The sequence below is a fragment of the Urocampus carinirostris genome, chromosome 14, assembly GCF_059441175.1.
Source record: "Urocampus carinirostris isolate Australia breed hairy pipefish chromosome 14, RoL_Ucar_1.0, whole genome shotgun sequence".
Classification (NCBI taxonomy): Eukaryota; Metazoa; Chordata; class Actinopteri; order Syngnathiformes; family Syngnathidae; genus Urocampus; species Urocampus carinirostris.
Genome location: NC_142362.1, coordinates 26,528,170 through 26,550,653, shown reverse-complemented (window position 1 = coordinate 26,550,653; position 22,484 = coordinate 26,528,170). Strand labels below are relative to the sequence as shown.

At 40.0% G+C, this 22,484-nt stretch overlaps 2 protein-coding genes across 3 annotated transcripts in view; one reads left to right on the top strand and one right to left on the bottom strand.

Moving 5' to 3' along the window:
- fgf14 (fibroblast growth factor 14) overlaps window positions 1-15,437 on the top strand; it is a 158,879-nt gene extending 143,442 nt beyond the window's left edge. For both annotated transcript variants that reach the window (XM_088352138.1, XM_088352139.1), the window contains exons 4-5: window positions 9,065-9,263; window positions 11,329-15,437. In XM_088352138.1, the coding sequence (XP_088208264.1) occupies window positions 9,065-9,263; window positions 11,329-11,471 (342 nt within the window). In that variant the 3' untranslated portion in view covers window positions 11,472-15,437. The remainder of the gene's footprint in view (window positions 1-9,064; window positions 9,264-11,328) is intronic.
- Window positions 15,438-16,810: 1,373 nt separating this feature from the next.
- Window positions 16,811-22,484, bottom strand: part of itgbl1 (integrin, beta-like 1) — a 47,260-nt gene continuing 41,586 nt past the window's right edge. Inside the window, exons 8-11 of the mRNA XM_088352137.1 lie at window positions 20,687-20,803; window positions 19,481-19,627; window positions 18,587-18,700; window positions 16,811-17,329 (exon numbers count right to left, since the gene is read on the bottom strand). Coding sequence (XP_088208263.1) covers window positions 17,241-17,329; window positions 18,587-18,700; window positions 19,481-19,627; window positions 20,687-20,803 — 467 coding nt within the window. The 3' untranslated portion in view covers window positions 16,811-17,240. The remainder of the gene's footprint in view (window positions 17,330-18,586; window positions 18,701-19,480; window positions 19,628-20,686; window positions 20,804-22,484) is intronic.

The window sequence follows — 22,484 nt, the reverse complement described above, 5'->3', positions numbered from 1 at the left end:
TTTTTTAGTTTATGTCTCTCACAGTGGACATGCACCTATGATGAAAATTTTAGACCCCTCCTTAATTTCTAGGTGGGAGGAATAGCAAAATAATAATGGTGTTCAAATACTTCTTTTCTTCACTGTATATCAGATCTGGTCTAATTTCAATTGCTCAGTTCTTTTAAGTAGGGTCGCATTGAGCGCTTCCCCCCAAAAATGCTTTATTTTCTTAATCCCTCGCACTGGCGTGATTTGTTTTGATTTACTACATCTTAAACCTTTCGGCGGCTGAGTTGTTTTGCTGCATACTTCATGCTGTTCTCAGCCGCTTGGATAAAAGTGTGGGTGTGTGTGAAGGATGGAGATCCTTTCACACTGACAGAAAAGCCTACAGAGCTCCACCCGCCTGCAGAAGTGTAATAGCGATAGTTTTCTCGACTCCTCCTCTCCTTCTCCACAGGCGTCCTCCTTTCTATTTTTCCCCATTTCCATGTCAGAATTGAAAAGACCATTTTGTGGAAGTTGGCCACATCCCCACAGGAGTTGCAAATAATCAATAAGTGTGAGAGAGCTTTACAAAGGCTGCGAAGCATGAGAATGTATTCTCTTGAATTTAAAGTGAGCACCCTCCCCGATGCCGCGAGCAAGTCTACACAACAGCTTGTGCGAGCTGAATACGAAGAGACAAGCGTTAACTCTGTAGGCTAGCAGGTGACTGAGAATAAGTTAGCAGTCTTTCATCTTTGGCAGTGAAAATATGAAACCACTGAATAAAGCCCTCTGATGTCCGTCCGCATTGCACTTTATTCCTTGAGTTGGATATTGTCAGTGTACATGCCCGTTAAAGAGAAGTTAATTGAAAATATATTTTTGATCAGGATTTACGTCCCCAACAACAAAGTTAGAAGGCACTGTAACTTGTAAAATATACATTTTCATATATAGCGTGCTAAACCTTTACATTATCTTGATTAGTTTCACAAAACGGATATACAATATTGCATTGTCATTTTAGATTTACCCGACACATTTGAGCGTAAAGATCACAATTGTAAAAAATACTTCACAAAAGCTTACTAAATATCTGATTGAAGGAAAAAGAAACACAAATGAGGAAAACTGGTGGACAAAATAATCTCCAGGACTGTGAATCCTTTTTTGCTTTTTCCTTTCTTTTTAGACAAAAACAATGCAGATGGATTCATAGTTGTTTTAGAAGGACAATAAACACGTAATGTCTCTGTTGGTCCGTACAGGAATCTTGTTTTTGTGCTGTCTTTTTGAATCAATCAGCCTTTACGCTATGGCCATGCTGCCTTGTCTCCTCAGAGGCAAAAGTGAGCATCGGAGGGAAATCATCTTGTGTCTTCACCCAATGTTCGGAGGCAGAGTGTTGGCGGTTGCTTTCAGGTGACCCGCACTCAAGTGAGATGGCCTTTTCTCCACAGTCAGCTTCCAGAAATGCCACAGGGAGTGCGGGAGGCTTTGTGATCCAATCCTATTCGTATACATCTGCCAATAAACAAAGCTGTTACATATATCAGTGTTTCTCAACCCATGTATCGGGATCCAAAAGTGGGTCGCAGGGCCTTTGCATTGCTAAAATAATGCTAAAAAGAAGAAAAAAGGAGGTTAACTCTTCTTCACATTAAAAATTGATAATGTCCTGCTTGATCTCCGTTCAGTCAATCGGCATGTTTGAGAGGGACCATAACTCATTTTACTCTGATTTTGTTGATTTTATTTATTTATTTATTTATTTCTGGCCAGATTTATGGGTCCCAACAAATGTAGTGATAAGAGGAAGGAGAAGTAGTAAACAGTAACAACAACGATCGAGTTGAAGAAGGAAACAATTGCGAAATACAAAAATAGTGTATAAGTGTCTGGCATTGAAGCACTGTTGGGAGGTACATTAAATGGTTTCAAAATGTTATATTTTTAGCTTTGTACGCGTGTATTCATATTTATTGACTGCATAATTGGATAATTATTGATATTTAGGCACACGCTTTGTTCCTATTTTGAATTTATTTGAGTATGTGGCTATTTTGATGCAGTTAGGGAATGGCTTATTTGCAATGCAGGTTTATAGGCTATCTAGGATTATATACGAGTATATATGTCAAGTCAAGTCAAGTCATTTTTATTTGTATAGCCCTAAATCACGAAGGATCTCAAAGGGCTTCACAGATCATTACACTATATTACACAGACTATTTTTCAGAATATTATCATACATTCCCCTGCTCTGGAGCCGACGAAAAGAGTAGGTTATTCATATGCTATAGAGTAGAAGTGAGTTTTAAGCTTAGATTTAAACATTTCCACTGAGGTTGCAGATTGGATCTCAGGGGGAAGAGCATTCCACAGCACCGGTGCCCGGATGGAGAACGCTCTCGAACCAGCAGAACACTTCTTTGCTTTTGGGATCACCAGTAGACCGGCACTTGAAGTCCTTTTGGTTTTGCTGGTCTTTTCTTTTTGAAAAAAGGGAGCATAATTTACAATATCTGCTTTAAACTTGACAATACTTGCATTGGATATATGTGAGGAGTGGAAATGTTTTCTTGATTTAGGTCACAGGTTGTCATTAGGGTCCTGAAGTCAGACCATTTGCGAACCAGTGATTTTGTTGTTATTGGCTTTCTTCAGCTACTTATTGAAGGTGTGATTCATTCTTTGACTTGTTGGAAAGGATAAACCAAAAACTCATCCGGGACTGAGAGGATTTTTTTTTGTGCTTGTCGGGTAAGTCAGCACTAATGTGCCGATGTATGCTAGGTGTCACTCTTTGGGAAGACTTTAGTGATCTCTTAAGTGCTTGAGAACTAAACACTCAGAAGGTGTCTGAGCCTTCTACAGTCTTTTTGTTTTCCCTATAGAAAATATTGATGCTTCACAAGGCTTCTTGGAAAAAACAAGGGATGGATGAGTACAAGTACGAGCTAGGTCTGCAACGTACGACTAATTTAATTGTCGACTAGTCACTCGCTATTGAAACATTAGTCGATTAATTGGTTAATCATTATTTTATTCCTTATGAAGTACATTTAATTATGTGGCCATTGATAATAAACACAAAAAAATGGGTAAAACAAAAAATATATATTTTATTGAACACACCACGGTTCAAGGCCATGTGGAAATATATGTTGGCCTGAAGAGGGGTGGGATGCTCCAGGCTGTACTTGCGCAGGACACACCACAGTAAAAAGTGCCCCTACGACCCTAATGGTTAAGAGAACCAACCAACCAACCAACCACTGTGAATTCGTACGAAAATGAAATAAAAATGGAAAAAAAAAATCTTAGACAAATAAGGCATTGTGCTCGATCAGTAGTGACATAAATCATTTTTAGGGACAGGCAAATAACAATCATCAAATATCAACTAAACATTCTTTTTAACCTTGTAAACCAAGAACAGGCACGTAAGCAGCAGTTGAACAGTAAATAATACAATTTGTATGTGCATTTAGTGAAATACATTCAGCGGTCAACTGCAAAGTCCGTAATAAAAGAACATAACAATTCTCAATAGATTGAAAACAAATGGTTACAACAACAGACGTTTGTCGTTTTTAACGTGAAGTCAACTGATGTTTCTTCCTCAGATTGCGTGCAATTTCAAATATGTTACTTGGGCACAGGTCAGGATTACCCTCAAGCTTTTGTTTATAGAGAAATACACGCAAATTTAATGTACAATTCATCTTGTCAAAACAAAAATGGCTTTAATGTTACTTTTACATTTTATTCCAACTGTCCTGCATGCTTTTTAAATGTTCGTTCATCCCAGAGCTGCTGCCATGATATGCACGGTGTGCTTTGAAAACTTTAGAAGTCATCTTTTTATTGGTTGTTTCCAGGCTAAAATGCTCCCAAATCTCAAAAGTTTTGTTGCACTTACTTGATGTCAAGACCACTTCTTCTGTATGTTTGTTTTCACGCTGCAGAGACGCTTTAAGCTGTTGCGCATGAGTGACTCACAACAGAGATTATATTCATGTAGAGATGGCTCTCTTTGTTGGAAAAAACATGCCTGCCAACAATTTCATTGTCGACTATGTCCATTTGCGATTTTTAAACAATGTTGACTAATCGTTGCAACCCCTATACCAGGTATGGGGATAAATGCTGATGACATTTCCTTTTTTTTCTTCATATCGTACTCATCTTGGATCACAATAGCAATAATGGTTGCATTTTAATGGTAAAGGAACATTTTGAAGAGCTTTACAGGTATGCCTTTAAAAGTATGGTATCGGTGACTGCTCCAATTTAGAATATTGATATTACTGTAAAAACAAAGTGCTAATGGGCTACTCTAGTTACTATCCTAAACATATACTGACACTATATATCATTGGTGGCATTTACTGTGCATACAATAGGACAGGGGTGGCCAACCATTCAGCTACTCAGAGCCAATTTTTCGTCTGTGTTACTACAAAGAGCCACATCATAGTTGTCAACGAGGGGGAGTCGATTTTTTTTTCCTTTGTTACTAAAAAGCCACATTATACACATGGGTACACATAAACATAATCGTTTATTCATGTACGCATGCATACACAAATCTCTACTTGGGTAGATCTGATGAAAATAACCACACCAACATGATAATATCAATAATTTTCAACAGTTAACATTGTGAGCACTGTTCCAGATCCATAATCGACCTGAGGTCAGAGAGCTCGGGATAGTCCTTTTCCTTCTCTTCCATGAACAGTTTCACTGCATCCAAAGGCTCAAAGAAGCAAGAGAGTACCTGGATTTTTGACAGCCACCTCACAGTGCAGTGCAGCGTCAGGTCACCTGTAAGCCCTTGGTGCAGCTCAGGGATGAGATTCCTGAATTGCCTGTGGTTTAGCGCATGTGTGCAGATGAAGTTGACGATTTCCATCACAGATTTCATGACGTTGTCAAAATTTAGTGAATTATACACGAGTTGTTCCCTGTGGATGAAGCAGTGGAAATCCCAAAAGTCTGGAAATGTTTGATCAGCTTTGCACAGCCCCCACAAGCCCGTTCATGGATCCGATCATGGCTGGCGCTTGCAGTAAGTTTCGGTGTAGGTAGATTTGCTTTTGCATACGGAGCCATTATTGCTTCTTTCACATCTATGCCACGAGATCTGTCTTTTAATGGGACAATATCAAGTAGTTCTACTTTGATCGCGCATTGATTTGACACAGACCGCGCAAATATTGCCAAGTGAGGCTTGTGTTGTATGTCACATTCTCTCATCCAATGCCACACTAAAATATTCACATGTTTGAAGGTCAGTTTGCAACTGCAATTCAACAGCCGCATTCATATCGGATATACTTTGTTCCATAATGTGGCGAGACAGTTGAAGATCTGATTTGCTCTGTTTTAGTTTGTTGTCTCCAGGAGCCAAGATTTCAAAAGCGTCAATGAGACATTTTTTTAATGAATTCCCCTTCGTTGTATGGCGTTTTAGCCCGGGCTATGTTCCAAGCTAACTGATACGATGCAAGCGTTACGGTCTCCGAGTGTTTCATAATTGTTTGGAGAAAATGAAACTATTTTTCTGCCTTGCTTTTCGTAGTTTCTTATGAAGTTCAGTCCCTCTTGAAAATTCCTGTTCGATGTTAGGGTGGAGTGAGCTGAAGGGACGCTGAAGAATGGGCGCTTTGAAATGTTCTAATGCCTCGTCACATATAAGCGGATAGGCTTGCCATTAGTTCAATAAAATAATATAAACTCTCCCACTCTGGCAAAAACGTCCTGTGTTCTTCTTCATGTTTTTGTTTGGCTGTGCATTTTTAATTTCACGTAAATTGACTACAATACGTTTTGTCAAGCAAATATTTTCTCGTCGCTCGTTTTAGGGCCCGGTCACACAGCCGTTTGCGTCTGTATCGAGGCTGAATCACGGCCAGAAATTTCTGCCTGTGAGGCGGACGCTATTGAACGCTTTGAGATCGCCATACAGACGAGATACAGCAGTGCTTTACACGCGGTCGGATATTCACACGCGGATGGCGCTGCTCAAAACTTTAGACCACGTGTTAACCGCGGGCGGCACACGTGGTACATACGAGGTAATGACGTGGAAATGACGCGGAACGACGTGCTATGGCCGCGGCCAGGGCGTGGTTACACGTGGGTAGGACGCGAAATTTCAGCGGGTAATCGTGGGTGGAGCACGGTCATAGCATGTTCTGTGCCTGTATCGCTGTGTTATTACGTGAAATTAGCGTGTTACGCGTGTGACGGTCAAACGCCTTTCTCCGCGTATATACAGCGCGATTTGCCGAGCACACGTCAGTTGTGCTTGAGACGTCAAGGGGTGAACATGGATCCCCGTCAGCGTAGTGACCTCGTCTTATTCCATTTTTATTTTCATTTCATAACAAGATAATAAAATAAAAATGAAAAACTATTACAATAATGACATATTGGCTTTTTCGGTGCCATAGCTTGAAATCTTGATCTTCACGGGACTGTGTCTTGAGCGGTTATGATTTATACAGCCCGGTGTTATGCAGAGAAATGCATCCCTGCCGAGATTTGCATCGGCAGCTTTTTACCCGTGGTCCACACAAGAAAATGACGCGGAAATGACGCGATGAGGAAGCAGAACAGTCGCCGGCGTCTGTTTTGCGGGCATACCACCGATGAACAGCGGGTTGGCCAATTTTGCGCATTTTCCATCGCGGGCAACCACGGGCAAAAAAAAAACGCAAAATTTTACCCGCGATACAGACGCAAACGGCTGTGTGACTGGGCCCTTACGTCACTCAAACAGGCTTACGTTGTCGGTGTGCCATCTAGCTGTAGGGAAGGCAAATGACAATGCCAGCTTAACATTTTTGATGCATGTCATCTTACAGCTCCAAAAGAGCCGCATAAAACTAGTTCAAGAGCCGCATGTGGCTCTCAAGCCGCGGGTTGGCCATCCCTGCAATAGGAGGTAGAAGAAGTCTTCAGCAGATTTGCATAGCCCAATTGGTTTGATACATCTTAATCATTGGTAACAGATTTTTTTTTTATTTCAAAACAAAGAAAGACTAATTTGAAAAATATATCAGAGAGCAAAGCAGTACAATTTTGGTTGGTACTCCCCTTTTAGTCATAAAATGCACTGAGTAATTAAAACATCACTATTTGCTTAATTCTCAAACCAAGAAGAGCCTCTTGCAGATAGCACCAGCATGGCAGTTGAGGGTAGACCTGGGAAGGAAATTACACTTTCCCCAGGTAGTCCAAACTTCCAGACATAGTGATTTAATCAGAAGAGCCCCAAAAGATCATCCTGATTGAGCTAACTGTACTGTGGGAAGATGGATGCAGCAAAGCCCATGAAAAGAAAGCCACCAAGTACCATGAACTGGTCCAGCAGTGCAGGGAGAAGGGATGGCAGTGCTGGCTTTTCCCAGTGGAGGTCAGGTGCAGGGGCTTCCCAGCACAGTCTGTATGGGACACATTAACAGCACTGGGAGTAAGAGGAAGGGAGAGGAAGGCAGCTGTCATTAGGATGGGGAAAGCCGCGGAGAGAGCCTCTTGCTAGCTCTGGGATTGAAGCTTAGCTGAGGGGACCCTATAGTGGCCAGAGTAAACACTTGCTTTGCATTTATTTAAAAAATCTTAAATTTTGATAGAAATGACCTAGAGATTTCCTTCTTTTTTTGACATACTCAGAAATTGATGGCAAGCCAGAACTAATCATCCAACTTGTTGGGTCCGGCCGGATGGCCATAAATTTGACATGCCTGTACTATTTGGAATGTGTTATCTTTTTACCTGACTCCAAGTCGTTTGTAAGCCAGCTTGAGGTTGTGACTTTCATATAACAGATGTGCCCAAAGTGCCTTGATTAACGCATCGCAATGCGGCCCTTTATTTTTAGCACGAACGGGGCCGGACAATGTGGAAACGCTTTTATTACCCTTCTGCTCGGAGATGAATAGGCGACAGAGAAGAAGCGATGCGGCGCCTTTCCGATTCATTTGTCTTTGCCACATCGAGGTGTGGACAGAGGACAGAGGAGCCGATTGGTTTGATCGATCATCATTTGCACAAGGGTCCCTGTGGCAATGCTAACAATTGTTGAGAAGTAACAAGCTTGAGAGTTCAATTCGTAAGAAACATTGAAGAATCAGGCAAGAAATGTAATCCCCTGTAGTGAACAATAGCCGGCTGTGCTTAATGGTAACCGTCTATTAAACTGAAGAAAACCACAACCAAATGTGACGCACACTGGAATGGCCACAAAAATAAGGACAAACACTCTTTCCCATGGCCATCACAACCCTAAACAAGTGCACAGAACTGTGGAAACATATCCTGCGACTTATTTGTTTTTTTTGTTTTTTTTTGCTGCCAAATATTATTGCACGTGAAACTGTATGTGCACTATTATTATAATTTGGGCCAATTTCTAAGCACTACTTTGTATTTTTCTTCTGCCTTTTATCCTGATAGACATTTATCTTTTTTTCTCATTAAATTCTTTATTACACGTTTATACATGACACTCTATGTAATGTATAATATCAATGCATACATTGTTTAACACCATTGATATCTATTACCATAATGACAGTTCAATTCCATTAGTCACATTATAAACAGCCGCTAACGGTTGTTTTTTTGTTGTTTTTTAATTTTTTTACAGTTTTCTTATCTTTCTATCTGTCAGTTGGGAGGATTGATACAAATATCGTTACTATTGATGTAATCTGTTTGTTTCGCCACATTATTTCTGTTTACATATAAACAGACTCATAAAATTATTCCCGATTGGGTAGTTGGCCCTCCCCTTTTCAATGATGAGCATTTGATCATGCTAGTCTTATTCCTAAACAAAACACGAGGTTACATTAATCTTGCGTCTTCCTCGACACATATATTCCACCTGTCTCACTCTTACCTTTACTGCTTGGGCGCCCCTGGTGGCATTTAGAAGAAAATGCATGTATTAGCCGCATCACTGCAAAAACTGCAGGGTTGTAAGCTTGGGGGAGGATTATTGTCTGAATTTTACAGTAACTTAACTGGATTCAATGTATGTAATGTTTCATATGAGTACATGCTTGTGTCATTGCAGGAGCTGTTCACAGCAGAGTGCAAATTCAAGGAGTCGGTGTTTGAGAACTATTACGTCATCTACTCATCCATGTTGTACCGACAGCAGGAGTCGGGTAGGGCCTGGTTCCTAGGTCTCAATAAGGAGGGTCAAGCCATGAAAGGGAACAGAGTGAAGAAAACGAAACCAGCCGCTCACTTTCTGCCCAAGCCATTAGAAGGTACGCTTTGCATCTATGTATATTAAGAAAAACAAAAGTAGTTTTTCAGTTTTTCACAATAAAAAATGCAAGCCAATGTGATTTTGATAAAAATGCAGTCGATCTTTAAGTGGTTCGCTTCACAGAACAATGATATTATTTTATATTTAAGTGGCATCTTCTCTCAAATATTTCCGTCCAGATAGTACAGAACATTCCCATTATTTTAAATGAAGAATTATGTTTTGTTCATTATCTGCATATGCACATGTATATGCATATGTACTGATAAAATATCAAGCAATCAAAAAATAGAATGTGCAAAACACAAAAGACTTCCATGTGTGTCATTCAAAAAAAAAAAACTGAGACACTTTGGGAATTGGCAAACTGGGCAGTTTTTGGATCCGACAGTTGAAGTGGGGTATAATGTCTCTCACCAACTGCTGGTTCGTACCATTACATTTATTGGTGATGTGACCCACTAATGTCTTTTTTAATTTGGGAAAAAATAAGTTAAATAAAGAAGACAGATGATTGCTGACTACTTCCACTTATTCCTATGGACTATGATCATCCTACTCTTTTTTTCCTTTAATAAAAATATTTTATACTTTCCCAGGTATGCTAACTTGCTTGTGTACGATAATTCAAGCTGTCTCTTTTATGGTACAACTCTTTTATAGATCTTCTATGGAGCCCATCCCAGCCATCTCTGGGCAGTGGGCAGGGGACACCCTGAACTGGTTGCCAGCCAATCGCAGGGCACACAGGGACAGACAACTCATTTGCTCATTCACACCTAGGGACAATTTGGACCAGCTAATTCACCTGAAATGTATGTTTTTGGAATGTGGGAGGAAACCGGAGTCCCCGGAGGAAGCCCACGCAAGCACGGGGAGAACATACAAACTTCGCACAGGAAGTCCGGAGCTGGATTTGAACCTACGACAGGTTCCCATGACATGAACTGTGCCGCACAAGCGCTAACCACTGCGCCGCCGTGCTGCCCGGCTCAAACATTCATTTGACAAATAAAAGTACTGTACTTTATCCATTCATTCATTTATTCATTCATTCACTCATTCATTCATTATCTGCACCGCTTATCCTCAGTAGGGGGTGCTGGAGCCCATCTAAGCTATCTTCTGGCAATGGGCAGGGGACACCCTGAACTGGTTGCCAGCCAATTGCAGGGCACACAGAGACAGACAACCCACTCGCTCATTCACACATGCATGTTTTAGGAATTTGGGTGGAAACCAGAGTTCCCTGAGGAAACCCACGCAAACACGGGGAGAACATGCAAACTCCACACAGGAAGGTTCAACATCATGACCTCAGAACTGTAAAGCACATGCGCTAACCGCTCTGCTGCCGTGCTGCCCACTTCATACATTATTTATCAAAGTAAGAATATCTTCCGGACTGTCAAATTACAATCTTTAAAATAGTCTTTCTGCCTTATTTCACTTTAGATTCAGGACTCTATCACTTTTCTACTGCAGATGATATGTTGTCGCTATTATGTGGACATTATTGGCAAAACATAAATGTGGCAAAAAATGATTTTACTTCCCTTGAGCATGTTCTGTAGTCCAACTTTGTCAGATGTAGCAAGCATTTTGTTTTACCTGCAGCTGCTTTTGTTGGTCCATAGCATTTTGTTGACATGATGGCTTTTAGAGAAACTCGAGATTGAAAAAGATTTGCACATATGTAATGTAGGTTCATCAAGCTGTTTTACTTTTGTGTACATCTTAGACCACAACGGGTAAAAAGGGGCGAGGTGACAATTTAACCAATCAGAAGGCAGAACACATTACACAATGAAAAGCTGCGAAGTAGCGAAACCACGAAAAATAAACCGCGATACAGAGATGCCTTAGTGTATTTCAAAATATTTTCTATAATTTGAATTCCTGTACGATTCCCCAACGGATGACAGACGACGTTCAATGAATATTTCTTTTAAGAGATGTGACAAAGAGTCACCCACTTCTTTACTTCTACTATGATAATTTTGCCATCTAATTTCGATTTTTGACAGCTAAACCAATGAACTGTGTAACCTTTTGTTTTTCAGTCGCCATGTACCGAGAGCCATCCCTTCACGACGTCGGAGAGACGGTGCCCAAAGTGGCGGGCCCAGCCAGTAAAAGCACAAGTGAGCCTGTTGTGATGAACGGAGGCAAACCCGTAAGCAAGCCCGACAAACCCGCCACATAGCCACGCCCCAACTCCCCTCCGAGACTGTGCGCTGTGTGCCAGGGCAGTGGCGGAAGACCTGATCCGCTTCACGGTGGATCCTGGCGAACCTTCTCCCACGTTTCTTCTCTCACTCCTCCACTTTTTTCTCTGCCTTTTCCTCACCCTTTATTCCAGCTGTCTGATGGAAATATTCTTAGCTTGAAGCTGGGGATGGGTACCGGAAGGGTGGTTGGGGATTTCCTCAGTACAGGAGGAGAATAACGGACCTCTCTGATCCTGGAATGCCTTTAAAAATTCCTCTGGAACTGTGAGGTTGTGGTGTGAGCGTGAGTTTTACAGCCACATTGCTTGCTGAAAAACTGAAAAAAAAAATCCCTTCTTTGTTGCCCTATTGCAGAGTCTGCATACTTGCAGATCTATTTTCTATACGACAGTTCACCAGCTACGGTCTGGGTTAGTGGCTGTATAGAGTAAATATGTGGACAAACGTCCTCTATTTTTTAAAAAGTATGTTCCCCTTCCTCTGTTGTCTTTTGTAGAACCAGTCACACACTTTTCACTTTGGCCAACGATGCAAAAGAGATAGGATATTATTATTTTTCCTAACAAATTCTTGATATCGGTGACAGAAAGCTAGTTACCGCCAATGCAACAATCAGTGCTAACAGGCTCTCCGTGAGCACGTTCACAATGATAGGTGTTGACAGGAAAAGCGCTGTATGGGAATGCTGTCTACATATCACTCAAGTCCCACCAAGTATAAATTCAGCAGTCCTGTTAAATATATTTTCTTGGCGCTTAGTTCCTAGCGGAGGCTTCAGTAGTATATCTCGGCCTTGTGGGCCTCTGTTACCAAACTCTTGAACTTGATGGGCTTGAGACTTTTGGCGGAGATAATCTGGCAGGCAATCCTAAGCAGCCTCCACTCCATTTTCAACATTTACCGGCTGCATCTACAAACTAAAGCATGGGCAAGGTTGATCTTTTTTCAGTCTCTCTTCCAGCTGCACCCTAATGTATATTGTAACATTTAATTGTATGATATAAAGGTACGAGGTAGGGAAATTACTCAAAAGAAGTTTTTTGAACAAGTAGGCAAATATTCGAGCGGAATCGTGTCCTAGCTCAGCATGCAGAGTCCAGTACTGATCATTCTGGCCTATCACGTGCCTGTTTTTGACCTCAATTTTTTCCGGCATGCAAAAACAGGTTCCCAGTCCCCACTGGACCAAAGGTGCCTCACCTACCCGACCATTCATTTACAGGACGCGTAGCATCGTTAGCATAGTAAAAATTACTCTGAAATGACCAAAGGCTTCCCTCCCTGACCCCCACCAAGCAAGAAGATTCTTGGAAAAATTTATCAACGCTTTCACTGTGATAGTTTTTTGTTTCTGATTCTTGCGGGATCTTTGCGTGATTGACTGTCCTGCTCTCCTACTCTCTGGATCGGTCTTAACTTGATGTCATTTTTGCAGAGGTTTGTCTACCCTCAATTAGTCACATGCATGTATTTTACAGAGATGTCGGGATATACGTAGTGTAGGACTTGACACGGGCATGTTGCAGGCTACGGCACCCCCCCAAGCTACTCTGCACTCTCACATTTTTACTCTCCTCATGACTGTTAGCAGACGATGACCAATCCTACACATTAGTCCTGTTTTGACAGTGCTTTTCAACAAGTTGTATTTCTTTCTCGTTAAGGAATCGATACCTTTTATCCAAGTAAGATCCGAACAACATAGAAGATTAACTATAATTTGCTAGTGTGGTGCAAGAAGTGGAAAGTGTTGCAAAATAATTTATGATTTTGTTTATGAGAACTATCAGTCATCCAGGTCATGGCAATTCATGCTTGAAACAATTGAAATAGTAGTTGTCTAAATCATTCAACTTCTCAATCTTTGTAATAGACATATTTGAAAAACGTTGACACATACATAAATACATGTTTTGCCGTGCACTTCAACTTTTGAACAATTAAATTGAGTTGCCAAATGCAAGACCAACCAATTGGACCTCTTGGCTACTATCCTGTACTTCTCTACACCCTTGAAATAATCAAATAGAAGTATCACTTCTTTTAGTTTTTCTCTGCAAAAAGGTCCACTTGCCTTCAACTCATCTAGTAACTATTGGTCCAATTGCATTTGATTCAATAAGTCAACAAGCATGTGGACAACTTTAATTTTGTAAATGGCTGCCACATTCAAATACATGTTTGGACCCACTTAGCCAATTTAATTTCTACCATTTTCCAGCTGTTGTACTACAATTGCACGTTCCTGTTTATTAGAATTGTTTTGTTCCATTTTTACGTGGGGAGAAAGGTGTCGACAAACTCTGTGTACGGTATAATGTCTCTCACCAACTGCTGGTTCGTACCATTACATTTATTGGTGATGTGTATGCAAAGAGTCTGTCGACACTACACAGCTTGTTTGATGATCACTCATACAACATATTGAATATTTATGTCTGAGAGTGTTGTAAATTTACTATGTAATGTGCAATAGAGTGAAGTGTATTTTTAATCTAGGTGAAATGACAAATACAGTATGTGGCTGGGATTATGGAAGAGTATTCGGAACACACTGAAACGAACACAAATTAATAAAACTGTCATGAAAAATCATACGAGCCGACCTTTTGACATAAAAAAAATGGATATTTCATTGTGCACTCTTTTAATATGCACAAAACACAATCCATCTCCAGAATATTGAAAAGAAAAAAATCAACATGCATTTCGGGAAGTGGCAAACTTTGAGCAAAACGAAAATCCAATGTTGTTGGATTGTTCATTCATGCACATAGACTTAATGCTACTTCAAAATAAAGCATCCCTAGATTAAAATGCAGGTTCCAAGTGAAGGTTTTTTGTTTTTGTTCAAATGTGAAATAGCAGTAGATTGAAAAAAGAAAAATCAGTGGGCGTTTTTAAGGGGAGAAAAGCGGTTGTCTAACGCATAAAGCTGCAGTGGTGGTGAGTACGTAACTTGTTTACATTGGGAATAGCTGGCATCATAGCTTGTACAAACACATACATTTAATCCTATACTGATTCCACTTTGTTTGAAAAGTAATGACTATTCCTCTACACCCCTAAATTTATTCTTCAATGATTTGCTTTTTTTCTTGTAAAGTTATATTTTTCTACAACAATTACGAAGTAATTCTTGGAAGATAATAATATAAAATCATGATATGATTTGGTTCTCAGCCAGGCATTTCCTCAAAATACTACCAATTCTTTGTCATTATTCATGTGTAACTGTAAATGTCTGTTTCACCCTTTGCCACTATTGGCCAAGCAGGCTAGCAAAATACAGTATAGCTGTTATGAAAATGGACAGAGCGACTTCAATTGTGATCATTTGATAAAAAGGTAATTTCCTTGATTACTATTTGCGGATGACAGTCTCCAATCCAAAACTTCGCCACATGGCTGGTTGAATATAAACAAAACAAATTCCCCAAAAACTAAATACTGTAATTTAGTAAAGGGTTTTCTGATCAATTATTCATGAAATATGTAATGTCACACCAGCAACATATGCGTTCCTGGTTACTTAGACATAGTCTGAGCAGGCTGACGGTCTAAGTTGACTGTTTTATGCGATATTAACTCTGTCGTAGGCCATTTTCCAAGACACTCCAGCTACTCTGGTCCACCCAACTTGGCACAGTGATTCTGCCAAGTTGGCAAGTACATGGTTTTAACCTCGCACTGATACAAAAATGATTATCCACCCTTATAAGTGACATGGCACATGTGTCCTGGCAACAGAAATTAAACTTTATTCTAAAAAAGGCAAAACCTCCTTCTCATACGATTAAATCAAAAAGATCACAAAGACAATAATGTTATATCTTTATAAAGGTTTGATCTAATGGCCCGGTCACACAGCCTTTCACGGGCGTATCGAGGCTGAATCATGGCCAGAAATTTCTGCCCGTGAAGCAGACGCTGTTGGACGCTCTGAGATCGCGATACAGACGAGATACAGCCGTGCTTTACACGCGGTAAGAAATTCACACGCGGTCGGCCGCGTGAAAAAGTTTTGCGCTGCTCAAAACTTCAGACCACGGGTAACCGCGGGCGGCACACGTGGTAGAGCACGGTGGGTGGAGCACGGTCATAGCACGTTTGTTCTGCGCCTGTATCGCGTGTTATCACGTGCAGTAGCGTGTGTACCGCGTGTAAGCACGGTCAAACGCGATGCAGCCGCGGTTACCCGCGATAAGGACGCGGAACAGTCACCGGCGTCTGTTTCGCGGGCATAACACGGGTAAACAGCGGGTTTAGCCAATTTTGCACATTTTCCACCGCGTCTGATTCAGCTGCGATACGCCCGTGAAAGGCTGTGTGACCATGCCTTTAAGGCCCGGTCACACAGCCTTTTGCGTCTGTATCGCGGGTAAAATTTTGCGGGTTTTTTTTGCCCGTGGTTGCCCGCGGTGGAAAATGTGCAAAATTGGCCGGCGATTATTCCGCGTCCTTCCGGCTGTGCCGCCCGCGGTTACCCGTGGTCTAAAGTTTTGAGCAACGCTAAAATTTTTCGCGCGGTCTACCGCGTGTGAATTTCTTACCGATTTCTTACCGCTTGTAAAGCACGGCTGTATCTCGTCCAAAAGCGTCTGCTTCATGGGCAGAAATTTCTGGCCGTAATTCAGCCTTGATACGCCCGTGAAAGGCTGTGTGACCGAGCCTTTAAGGTAGAGCTGGACCCGAAAATCAGATCGTCTGGCGCTCGGTTAATGCTTGAGTAAGTTAACCCATAAGTTGCTATAAAAAAATATTTTTCTCCTGAAAATGTATATCTATTACTCTTATCTTAATAGAGTATGACAAATTTCTTAAATCCTCGACTTCGACTTGATTTTGTAACTTATTTTCTCAATTAAATTTCCTTTACTTTCCTTTATTTTGCAACTTAATGTTCATTGCGTATTTATGTTCCTTCCAGTGTGACCTGATACTTATTTGTTAAATTAAAAAGGAGTTGAGGGAAAAAACTGTTTTGTGACTGGCCTTCTTTTCTTAAGTCTGGCACTTTATGGATAAAAGGGTAAAAAAACATGCTTAACCAACCTTGCCTCTTTTGGCCCTGAGCTAAACCCCATTAAACTCATTATTGCTCCAGTGAATGGATGAAGATTCCGCCCCAAAGTGGACAATGTTGGTTATGCTACGGTATCCGGGTTATATTTAATTCCATGTTTACTTTTGTCCTAAAACGTTTTATTGCAAATCGCGCATGCAAGTCCTCTCGGTTTTCTCCATTAATATGTTGGAAACATCCATACCTGGAAGACTGAGTCTTGTTATACAAAGAAACCTAAGGTAAGAGTCATGATGAAAAAGATTTATTTTTCAAGAACAAATATATAATACTGTACACCATCGCAAGTATGCCCATTTGGAGTTATGTGATGTTATAAACAAAATTTGTAACCATGTATGTATGTTTAAGGTCTTATTCGCATCATTTCCCATGCAAAATGTCGTGTCATGCGGCACATTTAATGTTTTATTATTTAAAAAATAAAATGAAAAAGGAAATAAAAACGCTCAAACAACTTATATTGTCTCACTCCAGTTCCTTTTTAATCGTATTTTGTAATTTGGACCCAATTTTGTATGATTTGTGTGCAAATGTCTTTTATGCATTGAAAAGATATGCATAAATGCAAGTTTACAAAAATAAAGCCTTGTAACCAGTACAATAAGTCCATATTTTGCTTCTCCAAAATTTGCTTCTCAGTTTTTAAAATTCAGGTTCAGTATTCGGCCCCCACCCAGATTTCACAAGCGTTCCCGGTCCAACCATCCCAGCACTCGCAGGTGCCGCAGTTGCACAGTCCGTTCCCTGCGATGAAGCAGAAATAAAAGCTGTTAATGACACATACCTTTTAACAAGGATTCTCTTTTCACACCGTATTTCTCTCTGGGACTGTCACAAGTTGCACAGGGAAGTATCGTAATCCCTCCTTTTTCAAAGGCATTTTATCCAAAAAGGAACCGCCTAAGACAGACCACAGAAAACTACCCCGAGGTCCCTAGTGGTTAAGGGATCCGTCCAACCACCACTCTATTATACACTTGAACAAAGAACAACCCCATTTACATGCTCAGGCATTTGATTATAAAATAAAAGTACTTTACTTTATAAAAAGTTTCTTTTTTTTTACAAATAACAGGGTTCGCACAGCTGCTTGAAATCCTTGAAAACAGAAGCTTGTCAAGTTAGTCCAACCCTCGTTAAAAAGCCAGTTAGAACTAAATAAATACAAAGATAATTTATCAATTAAATACAATATTACATTTAACAAGGCATTGCTTGGAAAAAAATATATTTCTCTCCAGCCTGTGATGGTGTGAGTCACAATGCACAAAAAAACTCAATATATAAGAGTTTTGGCCAGATTTTTTCCCCTACCGGGAATATTTCAAGATTCCTTTGACGATTGGAAATCTCGGTGATCCAGGTGGCGAGCTACCCAAGACCAAGAATCCAAGAAAGATCTCATTCATCATAAAGCTTGACATCAAGGGTGCGGTAGGAATTGGAATACTATCTTGGCCGTGGACTTTGACTAACCAGCGATACCCATAGATTTGGGATTAACTGATTCGGAAAACATCGAAATTGTGTTGTATTTGCTTATTTGAAGAATCTTCTTGTCATTCATTTAAACTGTCACTGAAATTTGAAGTGTATTATTGTTTGAGTTAAAAATCCGACACAAAACAGATTTAGGTTTAATCGAAAACCCTATTAGTGCCCATGAATGTACATTCTGCGACTAATAATAGGTAATCAACCAAAATTACATTGGATAAACAGTCACCTGACTAAAATAGAAATAAAACAGGGTTAGTAAAACAAGATTAATCAAATTCATGATTTCTCATATTACACCCTAAACCAAATAAGAATGTTCTTTGACTATGATTTATGTTAAATGTTGTCTATCGTCTTGTTCATTGTTCATTGAATTACCGGCTTTTGTCCAATTTAATTATGACTGGTGTGCCCTCGATTAATATGACCACTTTTCCCCTCTTCCTAACAGCGTAGATGCATTTATTGCGTCAAATAAAATCGGTTAGCGTTTTGGTGTACCTGTGCAGACGAGGTCGTCGTGTTTGTCGCACTCTCTGTCGTCACACTCACAGTATTCTCCGGAGACCCACCAGTCTTTGGTCGAGCAGATACATTGACCACAGTGACAGGATCCTTTAAGACAGGGTTGTCAAAGTCAAACCGACGGTGGGCCAAATAAAACACTTTGCTTCAAGCTGTTGCCAGACGGTTCAAATCATCATCGAAAAATGTTTAAAATGACACATATAGCCTAGAGCACTAGTCCTCAGCTGGCCAAGAGAACCTAACTGAACCTTATGAAAACTAAACGTCACCATCAGATAAATAAAGCAACAGTTTATTGACTTAAGCTATATTTTTTCAAAGTCCACTAATAAGAAACTTATATGTAAGGTTAAATCCAATACAGTCATCTCAAACATGTGGCCCGAGGGCCAATTGCAGCCCTTAGGATGATAGTTTAAGGTCCCTGCTTTAATGTCAAAGTGAAATGGACAGTGCATATTATTTGACCACTAGATTTTGCTCTATTCTGTCATACAACTGAAACTGAGAGCTAAAAATCACAAGTAAGAATACAAAATATTTTTTCTCAACAGTTTGCTACGGTTTTGTTTTTATGGTACCCTTCAGCAGCAAGAGATGGATATTTTTTTAGGATTATATATTTCTCGATTTCACTCATCAATATAGACGTACTGGCTGCGAGTGACACTTTGAGGATATTGTACTCAACAGGCGCATTGTGGAAAATGTAGTTTTTGGTCAAAGCAGGTTGCATCTTAGGTGCAGACACTTTAAGCTCTTGCGGGCTTTATAAAACGACGTGGTGGGCCACATTTCACCCGCCAGCCACGAGTTTAACACATGTGCTGTAGAGCATAGGTTATGATAAATATTTGTATGGGTTACCTTTGCCACTACAGAGGACTCCATCGGCGGTCTCGCACTGCTCCTTGCTCTGGGCATCGCTTAGAGCACATGACCTGGGATAGCGGCACAGCTTGCCGAACCACCCCTCCTCGCAAATGCAGCGTCCACAAGAACAGTAACCATGACCTGGTAATGAGAGCGTAAAAATATTTCACTAACAGTCTGGTTTGATTGCTTAAGTTATTTTTGTAGATGTTTGGTGATGATTGCTTGAGATCTTGATTCTAGGTCCAGTTCAATGTTGTTCTCAAACACTGCTCTGAACCTTGGACAGTATAATATTACACTTGGTCAAAAATCTAGCTGTCCCACTCCCATGCGGTTATCATTCATGCGCTTATAAATTCTCATCATGAATACTCTAATGTATTGGATTTTGGTCTCCAAATGCAGAGCATCAAGGTTTAGGCTGGTGCAAAATGCTGCAGCTATACTTTAAACGTGGACAAGAAAGTTTGATCAAATTTTAGCTGACTTTCACTGGTTCTCTGTCAGTGTTAGAAGTGATTTTGAGGTTTTGTTGCTGAAAGTTAGCTTTTGTCTGGAGAACGGGTTTGGCAGTCTTAAAATATATTGTATGGCTCCTTAAAAAAATATACATAAAATATTTTTTATTTTATAGCTCTTTGGGTCAAAAAGGGCCCCTGATGTAGAACCTCCTGAGTTAGTCGAGATTATGAAACAGGAAGTTTATCATTGGGCTGGACTTTTTACATGATTTATGTTCTCTATATTTAATGTTGATGTTGACTCTGTATTCATTGCAGCCTGGTCATCCTGGAAGAGGGATTGCCCCATGTGCAGCCCCTTCTCAATGGTTCTTAATTATCCTCATGCTGAGTTTTTTTGGGGGAGTTTTTCCTTTCCCTAGTGTAGTTTTCAGATTAGGGGATGTTGTGATGGTGGTTTTTGGAGCCCTTTAAGACGCTTTGTGATTAAGGGCCATACAAATAAATGTGATTTGACTTGTTGAAATATTTCAAGTTCACGCAAGAGTAAAGACTACATTTTCATTTAAGATCTCATTTTGTCGAAATAGTGTCAACTGGGACAGGGGCCATTCCAAAACCTTAAATGTTCATTATACAGAAAGGGGCACCGCTGTCTATATTAGTAAATTCAAGCCTACTTTAGGTTTAATGAGAAGACAGTCTTATGAAAAAGGATATGCGATTGTGCACTCACCCCCGCACACCTCCCCGGAGAGATCCTCACACTGTCGGTCATCACACTCGCAGTTCTTGCCGTGAACTCGATCGTCCCCAGGTGGGTGACAAGTACATTGTCCACACAGGCACTGACCTACGAAAAGACACACAGAAAGGAGAAGGTGTATTCCCATTTCTTTTTCTTTTGTACTAAAAGAGTGGGTTGCATTTGTCAAAAAGCGTATGCGTTTGCACTTAAATCTTTCATGATTGAGTTACGGTGAGCAAGTAACTCACCGTCAGCATAAAATGAAGAGGTCAGCAAATTTGTTGTACTCAACTAACTCCATTCAGTTTTTTTCTCCTTTCAGTATGTTTAAGACACTTTATTTTGAGGAAAAGGGTTTTAAGATTGGAACCAATTAAAATCTAGTTATTCTTTTTTTTTTTAACTGTTAATTTAAAATCTTTTTTTTAATGTATTTTGATGTCAGGTTGTGCCCTGTGGCCGCGATGGAAGCAGTTCAGGATGTTTTAAAGTCACCTAGGATATTTTTCATCACATTAGTGGTGAGCAGTAAAGAAAAAAGGACGGACGGACAGATGGACACAGACAGACAGACAGACAAAAAATAGATGGATAGACAAATAGATAGACGGACAGATGGACAAACAGATGGACAAAAAGACAGACAGACAGACAGACAGACAGACAGACAGACAGACAGACAGACAGACAGACAGACAGACAGACAGACAGACAGACAGACAGACAGATAGATAGATAGATAGATAGATAGATAGATAGATAGATAGATAGATAGATAGATAGATAGATAGATAGAAACAAAATTGCACCTGTATGAGATCAATCCATTAAGCTGATTTCCCCTGTAAAACAGGCTTTAAAAAATGTTTATTTATGGTTACCTTGGCTTATCATTTGCTACCTATCATCTGCTGACGTCACAGTTGTTTGAATTCATCAACAGGTCTATCCAAAAGTGAAAAGCTTAGGACCTAGTGGCGTCTTATATATGCAGGTAAAACCAATAAACACTTGAAGGAATTAATTAAGTAATAAATTCATAAGTTAATCATTTAATTTGATCTTGGCCCGTTTTCTAGGAAGTTTGTCCATTTTGAGGATTATTTCTTTCTACTAAAAGAACGGATAAAATGTAATTCTTTAATCATTACTTTAAGTTTGAGTTTTATCTTAAAATAAGGAAAATAAATTATTGGTATTTGGTTTCTGCAGATACATTTGCTCATTTTACCAATTCAAATAATTAAATGAGTTTTAATGCATGCTGTCGCTTGCTTCATTTTCAGTGCCAACTGTTGATTTTCACAAGAGTTGAAAATAAATAAAAAAGCAAATTAATGAATACATAAAAACCCATACAGGCACAGACAAAAACTGCTCAGTCTTGCTAACACGTATAAGTGTATAAGTGTAAAAGGTATTCATCTATTCTTGATCAGCAAGAATGTAGAATAATCTCGGGGTGCCATGTCACGTTTTCTTTCTAAGGTCATTTAGGAATGGCTTAAGTCAATATTGCTCGTGATTGGTTGACTTGACATTCATTACATTAGCAGTTGACCAAGTGTACCCAATAAAGGAGCAACAGAGCGTAGAAAAGGAGACAGCACACTATGTATTCATAAGGATGGGGGCAACAGGTTTAGCTGGCTAGCATCTTTTTTTATAATACCTCGTTATTATCCTAATTGTTATTCACTTACATTTCTGAGTCTTTCTTTTTTTGAGTGGTATTCCAAAACGTTTGTTTTTGGAACATAATGTTTAGTGTTTTTCCCTACAATTA